The sequence below is a fragment of the Nylanderia fulva genome, unplaced genomic scaffold (assembly GCF_048542155.1).
Source record: "Nylanderia fulva isolate GAGA-0341 unplaced genomic scaffold, ASM4854215v1 Scaffold109, whole genome shotgun sequence".
Lineage (NCBI taxonomy): Eukaryota > Metazoa > Arthropoda > Insecta > Hymenoptera > Formicidae > Nylanderia > Nylanderia fulva.
The window spans coordinates 67,565-81,336 of NW_028189291.1; the positions used below are offsets into that span (position 1 = coordinate 67,565).

Sequence of the window (13,772 nt, forward strand, 5' to 3'; positions counted from 1 at the left end):
CAAGTAACAAACTGACGTTATTAGACATCAAAATAATGTAACTTTGACATTTAATGACATCAATTGACATCAAAATGACGTACATTTGCTACCTGGGTTGTAATGCCTTATAAAAATGATAAAAATATTATGATTACTTGTATGCAAAAAATGAAATCGAGAGAGAGGGGGGGGGGGAGAGGGAGAGAGAGATTTACCTCCAAGCGTAGCCTTCGACTTGTGTGCAGCTAACACGGATTTAATTATTGCAACGCATGCAGACTCCGTCAGTCCCTCTTTGCACTCTTGCGTAAATAAAAGTATTTTCTACCATTTAGAAATAAAGAACTGTTATAACACAAACATGGCACATGTTACATATAATAATATTACCATTTATTATTTAATATCTGTGTGCCTGTACTTGCTGCGTGCATGCGTGTATGTGATATACATGTATGTATAAAGATAAGTATACATGCGAAAATGATAAAAGGAAGAAAGAAGTGAAATGCATAAATGAATAAACGTATGCTGGCTTATCGCAGTTTTACAATGACAACCTTACGTACATTATAAAAATATATCAAATTTAATAACACCTCTGCATAAAAACAGTAAAGTTTTAACATGCTTTTTTATATCATTTTCATAAGATTTATTTATTTTTTTTGGCACGTTTCAATTTTTTTCTGTGTACGCATAAAGATTTTATCTTTCATAAATAGTGGCAATAGAAAATATAATATTCGAATACAAGCTGCCCTATATATAGATAATAATGTGTCCAGCCTCCTTTTCTTCTGCCCAGATAACCAAGTATGTTTACGCAACGTATAAAAAAATGCTTGCAATTGATGCTGGTTTTTTGCTAGGAATATGAATTAAATATTTGAGTGGTTTAAGTATATTTAACATAACATTTTGTCTATAATATTTTTAATTTATTAACAGATGTAAACACGTTGCTATCATTGTGTCAGTAATGCTAATATAACGTTTAAAACGTGCAAATGTTTTATTTCTTCTTCTATTTTTTTATTTGACCTGTGCTGATCTTGCTAGGTGTTGTCTTGTCGGCCAAAAAGTTTTATATCTGATATTGAATGTTAGCAAATAACATAAAATGCACGATATAGATGCGTAGCAAGATATTAACAAGATATTTATTAGCGACATGAAAGCAACTTGTGTTCACACTGGTTATCTGGGTGTATATGAGATTATGAGATATGAGTTAATTAGATCCCATTGTCCATCTAATAATAATTGTTAGATTGCAGATGTTTTTTATATGTGCAGAAAATACATTGTATATTTTAAAAATATATAGTATACAAAGTGTTTAAAAAAATCATTTTATATATATAGTTGAATTTGAAAAAAAAATAAACTTTTAATTCAATGAAAAAATTGAGTAGTGAGGTTTTTTGAAAAAAAAATCTTTCTTTTACATTGAAGTAAAAGTACTTTTCAAACGATTAGACTTTCGTTTAACATTTTTCCCGTCTCTTATAGTTTCAACGATATTCGACTCTATACAATACACTCGTCAAAAAAATTATTGCAACACGCAAATTAATATCAAAATTTCACGTAAATTCAAATAAGCGTATCCGTGAAAAATTATCGTATTTGAAAAAAAATTTTTTGTTTTAAAGGATGAAGTCTCTACTTTAAGGAACTTTCGTTCGATTTTGATTTTATCCTCTCCCCCTCTTTCCACTCCTTTAAAAAGTAAGGTGTTTCTTTAAAAAATTGCAAAATTTGACGAACTCTCAAAGTTATCTACGCATTTTTGTGCAATTATTGGCCGCCAACATTGGCATTACACGACGCACACCAACGATGATTATGAGACAAATTGCTAATGAAGTTGTTCCTCACAGAATCAGTGATTAAACAATTAGAAGACGTTTATGTGAACGTGGTTGAAAATCGCGAGTTTGATATTTTCCTCTTCTAAAATATGGAAAAAATGTATGATCCATGCATTTGGAAAAATGTCGAACTCGCGATCTTAAACCACGTTCACGTAAACGTCTTCTAATTGTTTGATCACGGTGAGGGAGATCATTATTAGCAATTTGTCGCGCAATCAACGTTGGTGCGCGTCGAGTATCGCTAATGCTGGTGGCAAATGGAAAAATCTATGGGAAACTTTGATGACGTAATTTTGTGAAAAAAATCGTACGAACTTTGCTTTTTTTTTAATTTGTAGGAAAAAGTCCATATTTTACGAAAATTTTGATAAGATTTGCGAAAAAAAAATTATTTCACCCCGTAGAGTTCGTCAAATGTTGCAATTTTTTGAAAAACTTATTTTGTAACGGGGTGGAGAGAGGGAGAGAAGATAAAATCAAAATCGAACAAAAGTTTCTTAAAGTAGAGTTTTTATCCTTCAAAACAACAAAAATTTTTTTTAAATACGATAATTTTTCGCGGAGGTACGCTTATTTGAATTTACGCGAAATTTTGATATTAATTGCGTGTTGCAATAATTTTTTTGACAAGTGTATATATAAAAGAAAAACATTTTTTTTAAATACAATTTTTTTCTTAAAACCGTTTTTTTTCAAAGGGGTGTTTTACTTCTTAAATTTCAAATTCCGCACATAAATAAAAAATGTCTTAAATTTTTGTTTAACTTATGTGTTTAATATATTTGAAGAAAAATTAAGATTCTACACAATTGTGATCTGTTTCTGGTAAGCATTTTTTACTCATATTGTCTATACTATCATATGAATCTTGAATGATTTTTAACATCCTATATATGAAAGAAACATGATTAGAGATGTTCTGTTTTTATAGATTAACTTTATGATATATTTTTGAACAAAAATATCAGGTTATATAATTTTTCATTTTTTAATATTAAAAATATGAGGTAAAATTAACCCGAATCGATGTCAAATTCGTCGAATCGATGACGATTCGACCAATCATTTCTCACTGGGTTAATTTTAATGAAACTAATCTGTAAACTACAATTTTGTTAACACTTAAAATTATCTAAAATATATTTTTTATCTTCCTATAAAAGAGATTTATATTAGTTTGTGAAAAAATAATTACTAAGGACGCATGTTCTATAAAAAAAAAACAAACTGCATTTTTAAATTTTCTGATGAAAAAAAATAAACATTGCAAGCCTTTGCGTCCACCTTCTATAAAAATGTGCATAAAACATCTGCAATTTGCTATAATTATACTTCTTATGTAATATTATATTTTATATAATGAATTAGATATAGTTAATTATATGTATATTCTGTTCTCACTTGCATTTTTCATTTTTGAACCAAGATAGGTAAAAAAATATAACATAAATATACATTTAAAAGTTTTTCAAATGATAGAATCTTACAATCATTTCTGATAATCATAATTGTAATAATTGTAATAATGATACTGATGATAGTATTAGATGTTAATTATTATAGTTAAAGAAAAAGATATCTTTTCCGTTGAGATTAGTCCGAACCAACCGTTGATCTGAGAGTCAAATATGGCTTACTTTACGCTCACAACTAAAACAAACAGTTTGCGTAATAAAGGAATTAACGGCAACAAAATTTTTATTAAGTTTTTAAGTTTTAGTGATTATTGTTAATATTAAAAAATATTACAAGATTTTTTTTTGTTCTTACAGACTTTATATTGTTTTAACAAACAAATAAACTTTAAATAGAAATTTTTTAAGTAAAATAAATGAAAATCTTGTAGTTAATTGGAGGGTATGTTGGAAATATGACTTACAAGGTCCAATAGAGGCTTACCGTCTGGTTTTCTGGTCTTGGAATCATTTGGATTTTTGTAATTTTCCGGAAGCGGATGAGGACCCGGATGAGTCAAATCCAACGCCTTCTCTTGGACCACCTTGAAAGAAGCCTTTATATTGTCTAATGCGTTCCCTAAACCTGTCTTAATCTGATTGAATTCTTGCGTCACTAAAGACAGACGACCGAGCAAATAGTTTAAGTTCTCATCCACCTCCGTCATACGTTTTGTTATTTCGCCAACCTGTAGAGTTTAGAGTTTCATGATTAGTTTTATAACAACGTAGAAAATATAAGTAAAATACAGAATATATGTGTAATAATTTAATATAAGGGCTCCTGACTTATTTTAGAGAAATTTTAAATTAATTTTTATTATATAGAGTGTCCCATTTTAATTTTTACAGTTAAATATTTCGATACGTAATTTTAGAAAAAAATGTTGAAACAAAAGTTGTATGATTTTAAGATATAAATATTTTTATAACTTTATAATATTTTTCTCTTAAGTATTTTTTGAGTTATATGGTTTGAAGTTAACAATTTTTTGACATAAAGTGTAAAATATCTTGCAAAATATTCATGCAGTTTTTGGTAATCTTACTTTAATACTTTTATGCATGGAATAAAAGTTTCCAGCTGCATGTTGCAAATTTCTGCACATACTTTCTTTAAAAAAGTTATCTGTTTTCTTTATTAATTGATTGGTCTCATTATTTCGTACATAAAAGATGATCGAAAACTGAATACTTTACAAGACGTTTTACATTTTATGTTAAAAAACTGTTAATTTTAAGCCTTGTAACTCAAAAAGTATTTAAGACAAAATACTTTATTATAGTGTTTCAGAAAGCTCTCGAGATAAGCTACAAGAATATGCAATGAAAAATAGTAGATTTTATTTAAAAAATTAAAAGTGATCTTTATGTGACCTTTAAACGCCTATCCAAGGTCAAATCTTTGCCACTATTTTATGTTCCCTTTGAAATCATACAAATTTTGTTTGAAACATTTTTTCTAAACATGATATTGAAATATTTGATTGTGAAATTTAAAATAGGACATCCTGTATATACATTTTAATTCAATTATATGCTTATTGTTACCTTACTCTTCATTCCACCCATAGTAGATGTCGTGCCGTTAACATAAGCTTCATTTTGTTGATGCAGTTTGTCTAAAGCTCGAGCACTCTCTGACATCTGTTGATACATTACATTGATCTGCCGCCAAACCTATAATATATAGATAGTAATGATAAATCCTGGCAGCTATAGCTCAATCAGCAAATGATAAATTATTTTACTTTGTTCATTTCTTGTTCCATTTTGCTAGTAAGGTTTGCCAAGGCACCGTTTTGATTATCCATAATGTCGTTTGAGATTCCATCGAATCTTTGACTAAGAGTACTGTTGATATTGACACCTTGTGCCTTTACTAGATCGCTCACTTCCAGTAAGATCTGATGTACACCATATTCCACTCTTTTTTTCGTATCTAACACATGATCAGCCATGGAAACCATCACAGACTGACCTTTTTCTAGGTCTTGTAATTCTTGGTTAACACGTTCTGCGTTGTTAGCCAAATCCATCCTATAGCATCAAAATTATTAATAAAATTTTTTTTAAATTATACAATATATTTAGACTCATCTTTAACATTAAATAGGGTTTTCTGATCTTGATTTTTATTTGTTTTCTTATTTATTTAAAGATAAATAATGGTTAATATATATGAAATAAAAGATGAGAAAAAGACACTAATATATATATTTAATGTTTATGATTTCTCAAATAATATTTACCGTAATGCTGCTACTGAATCTTTAGTTTCTTCCTTCGTCTCTGTTATTCTGTTTTCGATATTATTGATACCTTTTGTAACAATATCCTTCAACACATGTTTAGTCTCCTGCAACATGGCCTGTGTCTCGTTATGTAGCATCTGCACTTCGTTTATCCTATATTTAAAGATTAAAATATTTAATGTTCTCATATTTTCATAAAGGATGTTAATTCAAATTTAATCATGAGAGCCTTGGATACAAAGTTACCTGGGTAATTCGTGTAATTTGTTAGAAGAGCTCTCTATTAATTCTTGCATTTGTATTAACTTCTTGACGTGTTCGTCAAAGGTTGAAGTCAAATCCAGTTGCCGCTCCAATGGTTTTTCTTGAACGCTTTGCGTCAGCTGTTTTAACTTCTCTAGAGAGTTCTCAATGTCTTTGATTCTAGCAGCTACATCCTGCAGCTATATGACACAAGCTTTTATAACTTGATGAAAAAAGTCGTACTATTATGAACCAAAATTTGTTTAAAAGTTTTTTAATTATACTTTCAGATGCCATTAAGTTTATTTAGAAACTAGTTTTCTTTTTGTTGCAAAAAATGTTAAAAATTATCAAAAATGCCATTTTTTGTTTATTATATAATTTATTTTAAATCTTGACGTGCTAGGTAAATTCAAACTACGTATTCAGCTGCATGTTCAGCGCGAAAAAATCTTCGGGAAACGTACTATCGTACTTCGGAGAAAATTTTGTGTCCTACTCTGTTATACAGACAAATGAGTAAGTACTCATTTTATATTCTGCGTGATTATAAACTTTTACTATCGCTGTTTTCTGCGCTACATATTTAATCTACTTTTCTGACAAACCATGTACATATATATGAAGAAAAAAGAAATGTTATATTCTCGCAATTAAATAGATTACCTCTAAGAAGGCCATATGCGCTTTTTCCATTAGAATCATTGATTCTCTATCCATTTTTGCCACATTACTATCCAGAGCCTCTTTAAGCCGTACAATCCCCTCCATCGAATTATTTTCGATCTTATCCAATTTACTGAGAATGACAGTAAAGTTATTATTTGATGTAGTTTCTGGGCGACTATTTATCTCTGCAACTTTGTTTTCAATATCCGTGAACCAACTTTCCAAACGACTCTCTAGGTCCTCTAAACTGTCCATCGTTTTCTGCATCTGTATGCGTTCTCTCTCATCTTTCTGCTCTCGGGGAAAAAACATTGTTAACACTTTAAAAAATAATATTTTTTTTTTTTTTATTAACTCCTTTCAGCTACGGCCGAGTTCTGTTTTTATACATACAGCTCTGTCAGAGTGTCAGTCGCAGATCGATCAATTAATATTGTTCTTTGATTTTTTAATAAAACAAAGGTAGACAGATATAAACATATGATAACAGATAAAACATATAATAGTTAGAAGATATTCCAAAAACAATAGGATATCTAGCAACTTTAAATATAAGATATAAAAGAAAGCCGCTAGTGGCATTTTGTCCCAAACAGTTGTTTAAAAGATAGCCACTAAAGGAAGATGTACAAAAAATGAATATTTAAACTTCTTATCTTACCCCATAAAACATGCAAAAGTTGCAATCTTTTCATTTGAAAATGCAAAATGCAAAATATTTTTTATTCTCATTTAAAATAGGCATTTTATAAAATAAAGATAATATTTTTATAGACATTATAAGTTATTCTTTTAAAATGACATTTTGATTGTAATGCTTTTTAGAAAGAAGTGGAACGTGCTTTCAGAAAAATAAGAAATTACCTTTTACAAAGTTTTATAATTAAAACCAGTGATACCAGAATGAGGACGTAATACCATCATTGCATTGTATATATAATATAAACAATATTATTATTATAATATTTTAATAAATTTTTAATTTGTATGAAAAATATATTTACAATAGAAAACGATCATTGTATTGGTCGTTCGGAAAGTAATTTCGTTTTTTTTTCACATAAATTGCATTAATCGTTTTTTTAAGCAATCAACTTTATTCTAAACCAGTAAATCATTATATATTTTGACAACTCACATTTCAAGCTTTGTTTAAAACAAATTGTTTTGGAATCTGTCATTTTTGTTTGGTGTTGCATAAAAAATGGAAAACCAACATGAGCATTTTCGTCAAATTTTGCTTTTTTATTACCGTAAAGTATGACGCAAGCAAGAAAAATATTGTGCGCCATGTATGAACAGGATGTGTTGACTGAATGTCAGTGTCAAAATTGGTTTTCAAAATTTCGTTCTGGTTAATACAATAGGAAAAGGCTTTTACACGAGCAAATATGGTTGACTATGTAAAATTACAGTATTTGAATATAAAAATTACAATAAATTCGTGCAAAACGTTTCGTCACTTACTTGTGACTTCTCAATCGCTGAATTCAAACAATTACATATAATAACAGTCTATAAATTTCATCTTAAAGCTATATAGTTGTCTTGTTAGCAAATGTAATATATACTAATATGTCCATGTTCTTCGTATTAATTTCGATGCTCGGAAATAATTAATGTTCGGAAATAATAGTGTGTTATTCTTTATCGACTTGTAGGTTGAATATGTAATTTTTATATTTAAATACAGTAATTTTACATAGTCAACCATATTTGCTCATGTAAAAGCCTTTTCCTATTGTATTAATTTTCTTTGATACGAGCTTGATTATCACATTGTTTTAATTCGTTCTGGTTATTTCAATCTTAAAAATGCATCATATTCTGAAGGCCAGTTGAGGCTAATGAAGACCAAATAAAGGCATTCGTAGATGCAAATTGTCATATATTGCCTCAAAGATGACAAAAGGTGTTGGAATAAAATGGTGAATATTTAATTGAATAAAACTCTTTTTTTATAAAAATATCATCTTTTATAAAATCAATTAATACAAAGCTTTGCTCGTATATTGTAAATACAACTAGTGATAGATAAAAAGGCCAACTTATCGAGCAATTATTAGAGTTGTTCTGTCAAATAAAATTTATTTCATGTATAAACTAAACATAAAACATTATGTGAAAGCTACAAACATTCTATACTCAAACTTAAGCGAAAATTACAATCATTATAAAATAAACGTTTCAACCGCACGCGGTCTTCCTCAGTATTATATTACAGTAATTATTAAAAAATACAAATTCATACAAAAATTCCACATAATATCGGAAATTAATGTTAATTTTTCAATAAGAGTCAAGAATTTATAAGCAATTAAAGCGTGTTTCGATCCGTCATATCCAACAAATGTTCGCCTCGATATGATCTTTGATATTAATCAAATCTCGAAAAGTTTCATCGTTAATATGCAAGAACTTTAATACGTTCCGTAGGCGTTGACATCGTCCTTCTTGACAATTTTAACCATGTTATTTTTGAAAAAGTTATTGAAGATGACACAAGACAAGACCAACAATATAAAAAGACACTTTATTTCAAACTTTGAGAAACTTTTCGAGATTTGATTAAAATCAAAGATCATATCGAGGCGAACATTTGTTGGATATGATGGATCAAAACACGCTTTAATTGTTTATAAATTCTCGACTCTTATTGAAGAACTAACATTAATTTCCGATATTATGTGGAATTTTTGTATGAATTTGTATTTTTTAATAATTACTGTAATATAATACTAAGGAAGACCGCGTGCGGTTGAAACGTTTATTTTATAATGATTGTAATTTTCGCTTAAGTTTGAGTATAGAATGTTTGTAGTTTTCACATAATGTTTTATGTTTAATTTATACATAAAATAAATTTTATTTGACAGAACAACTCTAATAATTGCTCGATAAGTTGGCCTTTTTATCTATCACTAGTTGTATCATCTTTTATTTTCATGCAAAAAAAAATAAAATTGTTTTTCGAACAACCTAATATATAGTTGCAGAGAAAAATATAGTTTTTGTAAAACTATGTATTTGAAGTGCAAAATAGATATTTTTTTGCATTTCTATTTCAAATGTATCTATTTCAATAATGCACATCTCTGAAAGTCACACTATATTGATGCGTATTAGTATTTCAAAATAGATGATCACACACACCTGGGCAAACAGATGCTCCATTCCTGAAATTCTTTCCTCCAATTTATTTAGCTGCAGTTTCAGAGCATCCACAGCGGATATACGTTTCGTTAGGATGGTTATGGTTTTCTTTAATTGCTCGCCCAGCTGCCGCTCTCTTGCTTCATGTCTCTCGAGTTTTTCTGTATTCTCTCGCATCATATGTACTAAGCTTAACATAGCATCGTTAATATCTTCGTGTCTATAAAAATTAATGTAATTATTTATGGAATATATAGATAAATGCAATATTGAAAACTCTAAATTTGAAGAAAGAAGAGTATATTCAAAAAAGTATCAACTTGTAAATTATATAATTAATAAATTACATACGTTATCTCCCTGGTGTGACCAATATTGGTACAAAAACAATATAAGAGCACCAAAAGAATGAACAGTCTCATTGTCTTGTTATTTTTGCTCGTCCAAAGTACTGTAATCTATATATGTATATATATATATATATATATATATATATAATAATATATGTATTAGTGTTTTTACTTGATATTATGATGTTATTATATTGGTCAAAAAAATTCTCAATGTTGAGAAAATCTGATACAAATTAAGAAGACTATAAAATCAATGAAATTATGCCAAACACAAACAAAGATGTCTAGTACTTCTATACTGTATGCTATAAAATATCTCCCTATGCATCTAATTGAATGAACTTTTACTTTGAGATAAGAAGTACGCAAGTCACCCATGATGACCTCAAGAAAATATAGAGAGAGAGGAATCACTCATAATAAATTATTCATAATCATCAGTTGTAATCACGTAAAAGACAGTGATGTACTTTGTATTTTAACATATATAAAAACATGTTTCTCAATTTATTTAATTAATTATATACATATATATAAATATATATTAATTATGATGGTTATATATAGGTTAATTTGTTAAGTTTACTATTTTGTTAAAGATTTTATAACTATATGCATGATATATTTAAATATCGCAATTTTGAATACAATTTACTAAAACACATATTATAATTAATGATATAAAAATTCTAATATTAACTAAAATCCAATTAATTTAGTTTTCTTAGACATTTACAAACATTAGATTGTTTCATTAATATTATTATTTTTATTTAAAAAATTTATAAATAATATATATATTTTTAAATATCCATATCTTGAATAACATAAAATATTAATCTTTTTTTTAATACAAAAATTAATTAAAAATAAAATATTAAGTTCTTATTGCTTTCTAAAATTTCTCTTCTTTTATAAGAACTAACTTTTAATGTCGATTATATAATTACTAAAAAAAAAAAGAATATTTTATATCCCAAAAATTAGACTTTTTTTAAACTGCTGAAATTCGGAATAAAAAATCATTATATTAAAATCTAACAAAAAATTTTGAAGTTTGAAGTTTTAACTTTAACGCGGAATGAGTGATTTTTAAAAATTGTTTATCTTTTCTTTTCTGTGCTTTAAAGAAGAATATATTGTTTTACTTCTTAAAATTATTTATTTTTTGACACTCTGCAGCTCGATAAAAGAATTTCTCTTGAAAAATTTAACTCAAGTTTCATAAACTATAATATTTTGCTTACAAAATGTTATTTTAAAAATTTTTTAATGATTTTTTTGATCGAATTTATACGATTTTGTAACTAAATCTGTAATTTTTCAGAACAGGGAAAATAAAAAGATTTTTAAAAATTACCAATAACGAATTAAAATTAACATTGCAAGCTTTAAAATATTCTTTTATTTTTTGTCTATAATGATTTTTCGCCGAGTATCAATATTGTATCTGAAAAATATAGGTTACTTTTAAAATCACGAACGTAACTCAAAAAAAAGTATTCTTTTTTAAAGCACAAAAAAGAGATAAAAATATGTTTTAAAATCACCAATGATGATAGTATTAAAGTTGTAACTTCAAGCTTTAAAATGCTTTTTTAATTTTTAGTCCACGATGAATTTCCGTCAAATTTTAACAATTTGAAAATGGCATAATTTTTAGGGTATGAAAAATGTTCTCTATTTTTTTCTTTTTTTAGTAGTGTATACATTATCTTTGATGTTATAAATGTTTTTAAATTTAAATATTAATTTGCTTAAACAAAAGTTAGATAAATACAAGATTTTTTCATTGAATATATAATATATATTTATTACCTACTAACTTCTCTTAAGCTGCAGTGCAACTCAAAGGCTTTCTTTTATGGATGCGATGAAAGAATGAGATGCGTGTAGCTATTTATAAACACGTAAATAAGCGTTCCTTCAAGAAACCATGTGGGCCATTATAGCCATCAAGCCATGTGTGTTTCAAGTGCCACAGATCTGTTTTATCCTTTATATAAGTAGCAGATGTACATAAACAAGTCTTGAAAATCCATCAATTCTTTTACTGCATTAAATTACTTTCTGCGATTAAATTTGCAGATTACAAAGATTTTGTATTTCAGCAATATAAGATCAAAGATTAACATAAAAAAAAAAATAAGAATTTTATAAATTAACAAGAGCATTATAAGAATTTTATTAATTCCATATACTATATAATATTTACAATTATTTTTAGAATCATACTTTTTTTTAAATTAAAAGTTGAAAATATCGATTTTATTGACTAATAATAAGACACAGAAAAATTAGATTATTTGAAATTTTTAATTAAAAAATGTAACAATGAAATACAGAGAGAGAATAAAATATATAAAAATGCTCAAAAAGCATAAATATCTAAAATTTAATAGAAAATAGATTTGTTATAAAAAAATTTTAATATTAACATAAACTTTTTCGTTTTTTAAACTTTTATCTGTAATTTTTCAATATTTTTTTTCCTCCAATATCAGCATTTGAATATAAATTACTTTAAATGTCAAAAGTATATAATATATATAATGCAATAAAAAACAAATTTAAGGTTTGTAACAAACTTAATTCTATTGGATCTCGATAATCGACGAAAGAAAAATTGAAATGCATAATATTAATAAAAATAAAGAAAAACTGATCAAACGATTTAGACTTATTGATTTTGATTTATCTTAAAACAGTATTTTTCTATTAATTAACCGTAATCTCTAAGAAATTGTAAAAGTTCGAGGTACAAAAAAATATGTAACACAATGCATTAAATCGCGTTTTTAATACGCGACAATTGAATAAATCGCATTTGAAAATATATTCGTATACGAAAAAGCTAAGTAAGATGAGGAAAAAATGCGTTATCAAATAAGACGTAATGTAATAGATAGATGAAGTTAGTGTGTTAGTTTTTTTTTTCGTTTGCAGTACAAAAATCGCATAAGGAAAAAGTGAATGTATATTCGATCAATCTAATATGACGTTTATATATCGATATCGAAATAGGTTTGATTTTTATTTTGCGAGAGGTGATTATGAGATGGAGTAGATGAATGCACAGTAGATGAACGGATTTTTGCTTTACTCACTTGTATTATTATTACTATATTCTTCCAATGAAAAAGAATTCGTGCGGCGTGTATTCAATGACAGAGGCGACTGTTTTCTGACGCAACTAGCGGGCAACTAGCGAGCAACTGCAGAGACCTGATCTCGCGCTACCAGTAGATATATAAAAATTTTTTAAATCCTCCGCGTCGAATTACTCGTGCAGGATTACCAACCTTCATAAACGAAAAACGAGTTTTGTTTTTGATTGCACTCTTAAAATATTTCTTTCCTCTCTTTTGGATTTTGAATATAACTGTTTTATATTGAATTACACACACACATATATATATATATATATATATATATATACATATAAAATACATGTATAACGTTGTTAAAAAAAAATTACAATAAATAGAAGTATATAAAAATTGTATACAAAGAAACTAATATAAAATAAACACAGTTAATCATTATTAAGAAAGAAAAAATTTAATATATATTCTATACAAAATTTTATATAAAATCAAATATTTAAATATATAATTATATATAATTGAGGCCACTCATGGAAACAGGGCATATATATGCTAAAATGCTATTTTGAGAAAATCAACTTCAAAGTTTTCCATTTGAGTATTACTTTAATGAAAATAATGAAATTAAAATTAATTTTTTAAAAATGTGCATGGTAATAACATGTTCTACAAATAT

General features: G+C 27.0%; 1 protein-coding gene across 3 annotated transcripts; it reads right to left on the reverse strand.

The window, feature by feature from the left end:
- Positions 1–353: 353 nt before the first annotated feature.
- LOC114930835 (uncharacterized) lies at positions 354–13,216 on the reverse strand. Of its 3 annotated transcripts, none has more exons than XM_085485655.1 (10): positions 13,097–13,216; positions 9,988–10,094; positions 9,637–9,856; positions 6,481–6,774; positions 5,818–6,014; positions 5,569–5,724; positions 5,068–5,356; positions 4,868–4,996; positions 3,762–4,005; positions 354–3,512 (listed from the first exon to the last, which is right to left on the reverse strand). In XM_085485655.1, exons 2-10 carry the CDS (start codon positions 10,056–10,058, stop codon positions 3,496–3,498), a joined length of 1,617 nt encoding a protein of 538 aa, XP_085341781.1. In that variant the 5' UTR covers positions 10,059–10,094; positions 13,097–13,216; the 3' UTR covers positions 354–3,495. The 3 variants fall into 3 exon arrangements, with proteins under 3 accessions (XP_085341781.1, XP_085341775.1, XP_085341772.1); XM_085485649.1 differs by lacking the exon at positions 354–3,512 and adding an exon at positions 11,808–11,985 and having other exon boundaries at positions 3,543–4,005; XM_085485646.1 differs by lacking the exon at positions 354–3,512 and having other exon boundaries at positions 3,543–4,005.
- Positions 13,217–13,772: the final 556 nt, after the last annotated feature.

Coding starts and splice junctions, on each gene's coding strand:
- LOC114930835 (XM_085485646.1), bottom strand. CDS start 10,058: ATGAGACTGTTCATTCTTTTGGTGCTCTTATATTGTTTTTGTACCAAT. Junction 9,857..9,987: donor GGTCACACCAGGGAGATAAC/GTATGTAATTTA, acceptor TAATTTTTATAG/ACACGAAGATATTAACGATG. Junction 4,997..5,067: donor TGGAACAAGAAATGAACAAA/GTAAAATAATTT, acceptor TATATATTATAG/GTTTGGCGGCAGATCAATGT.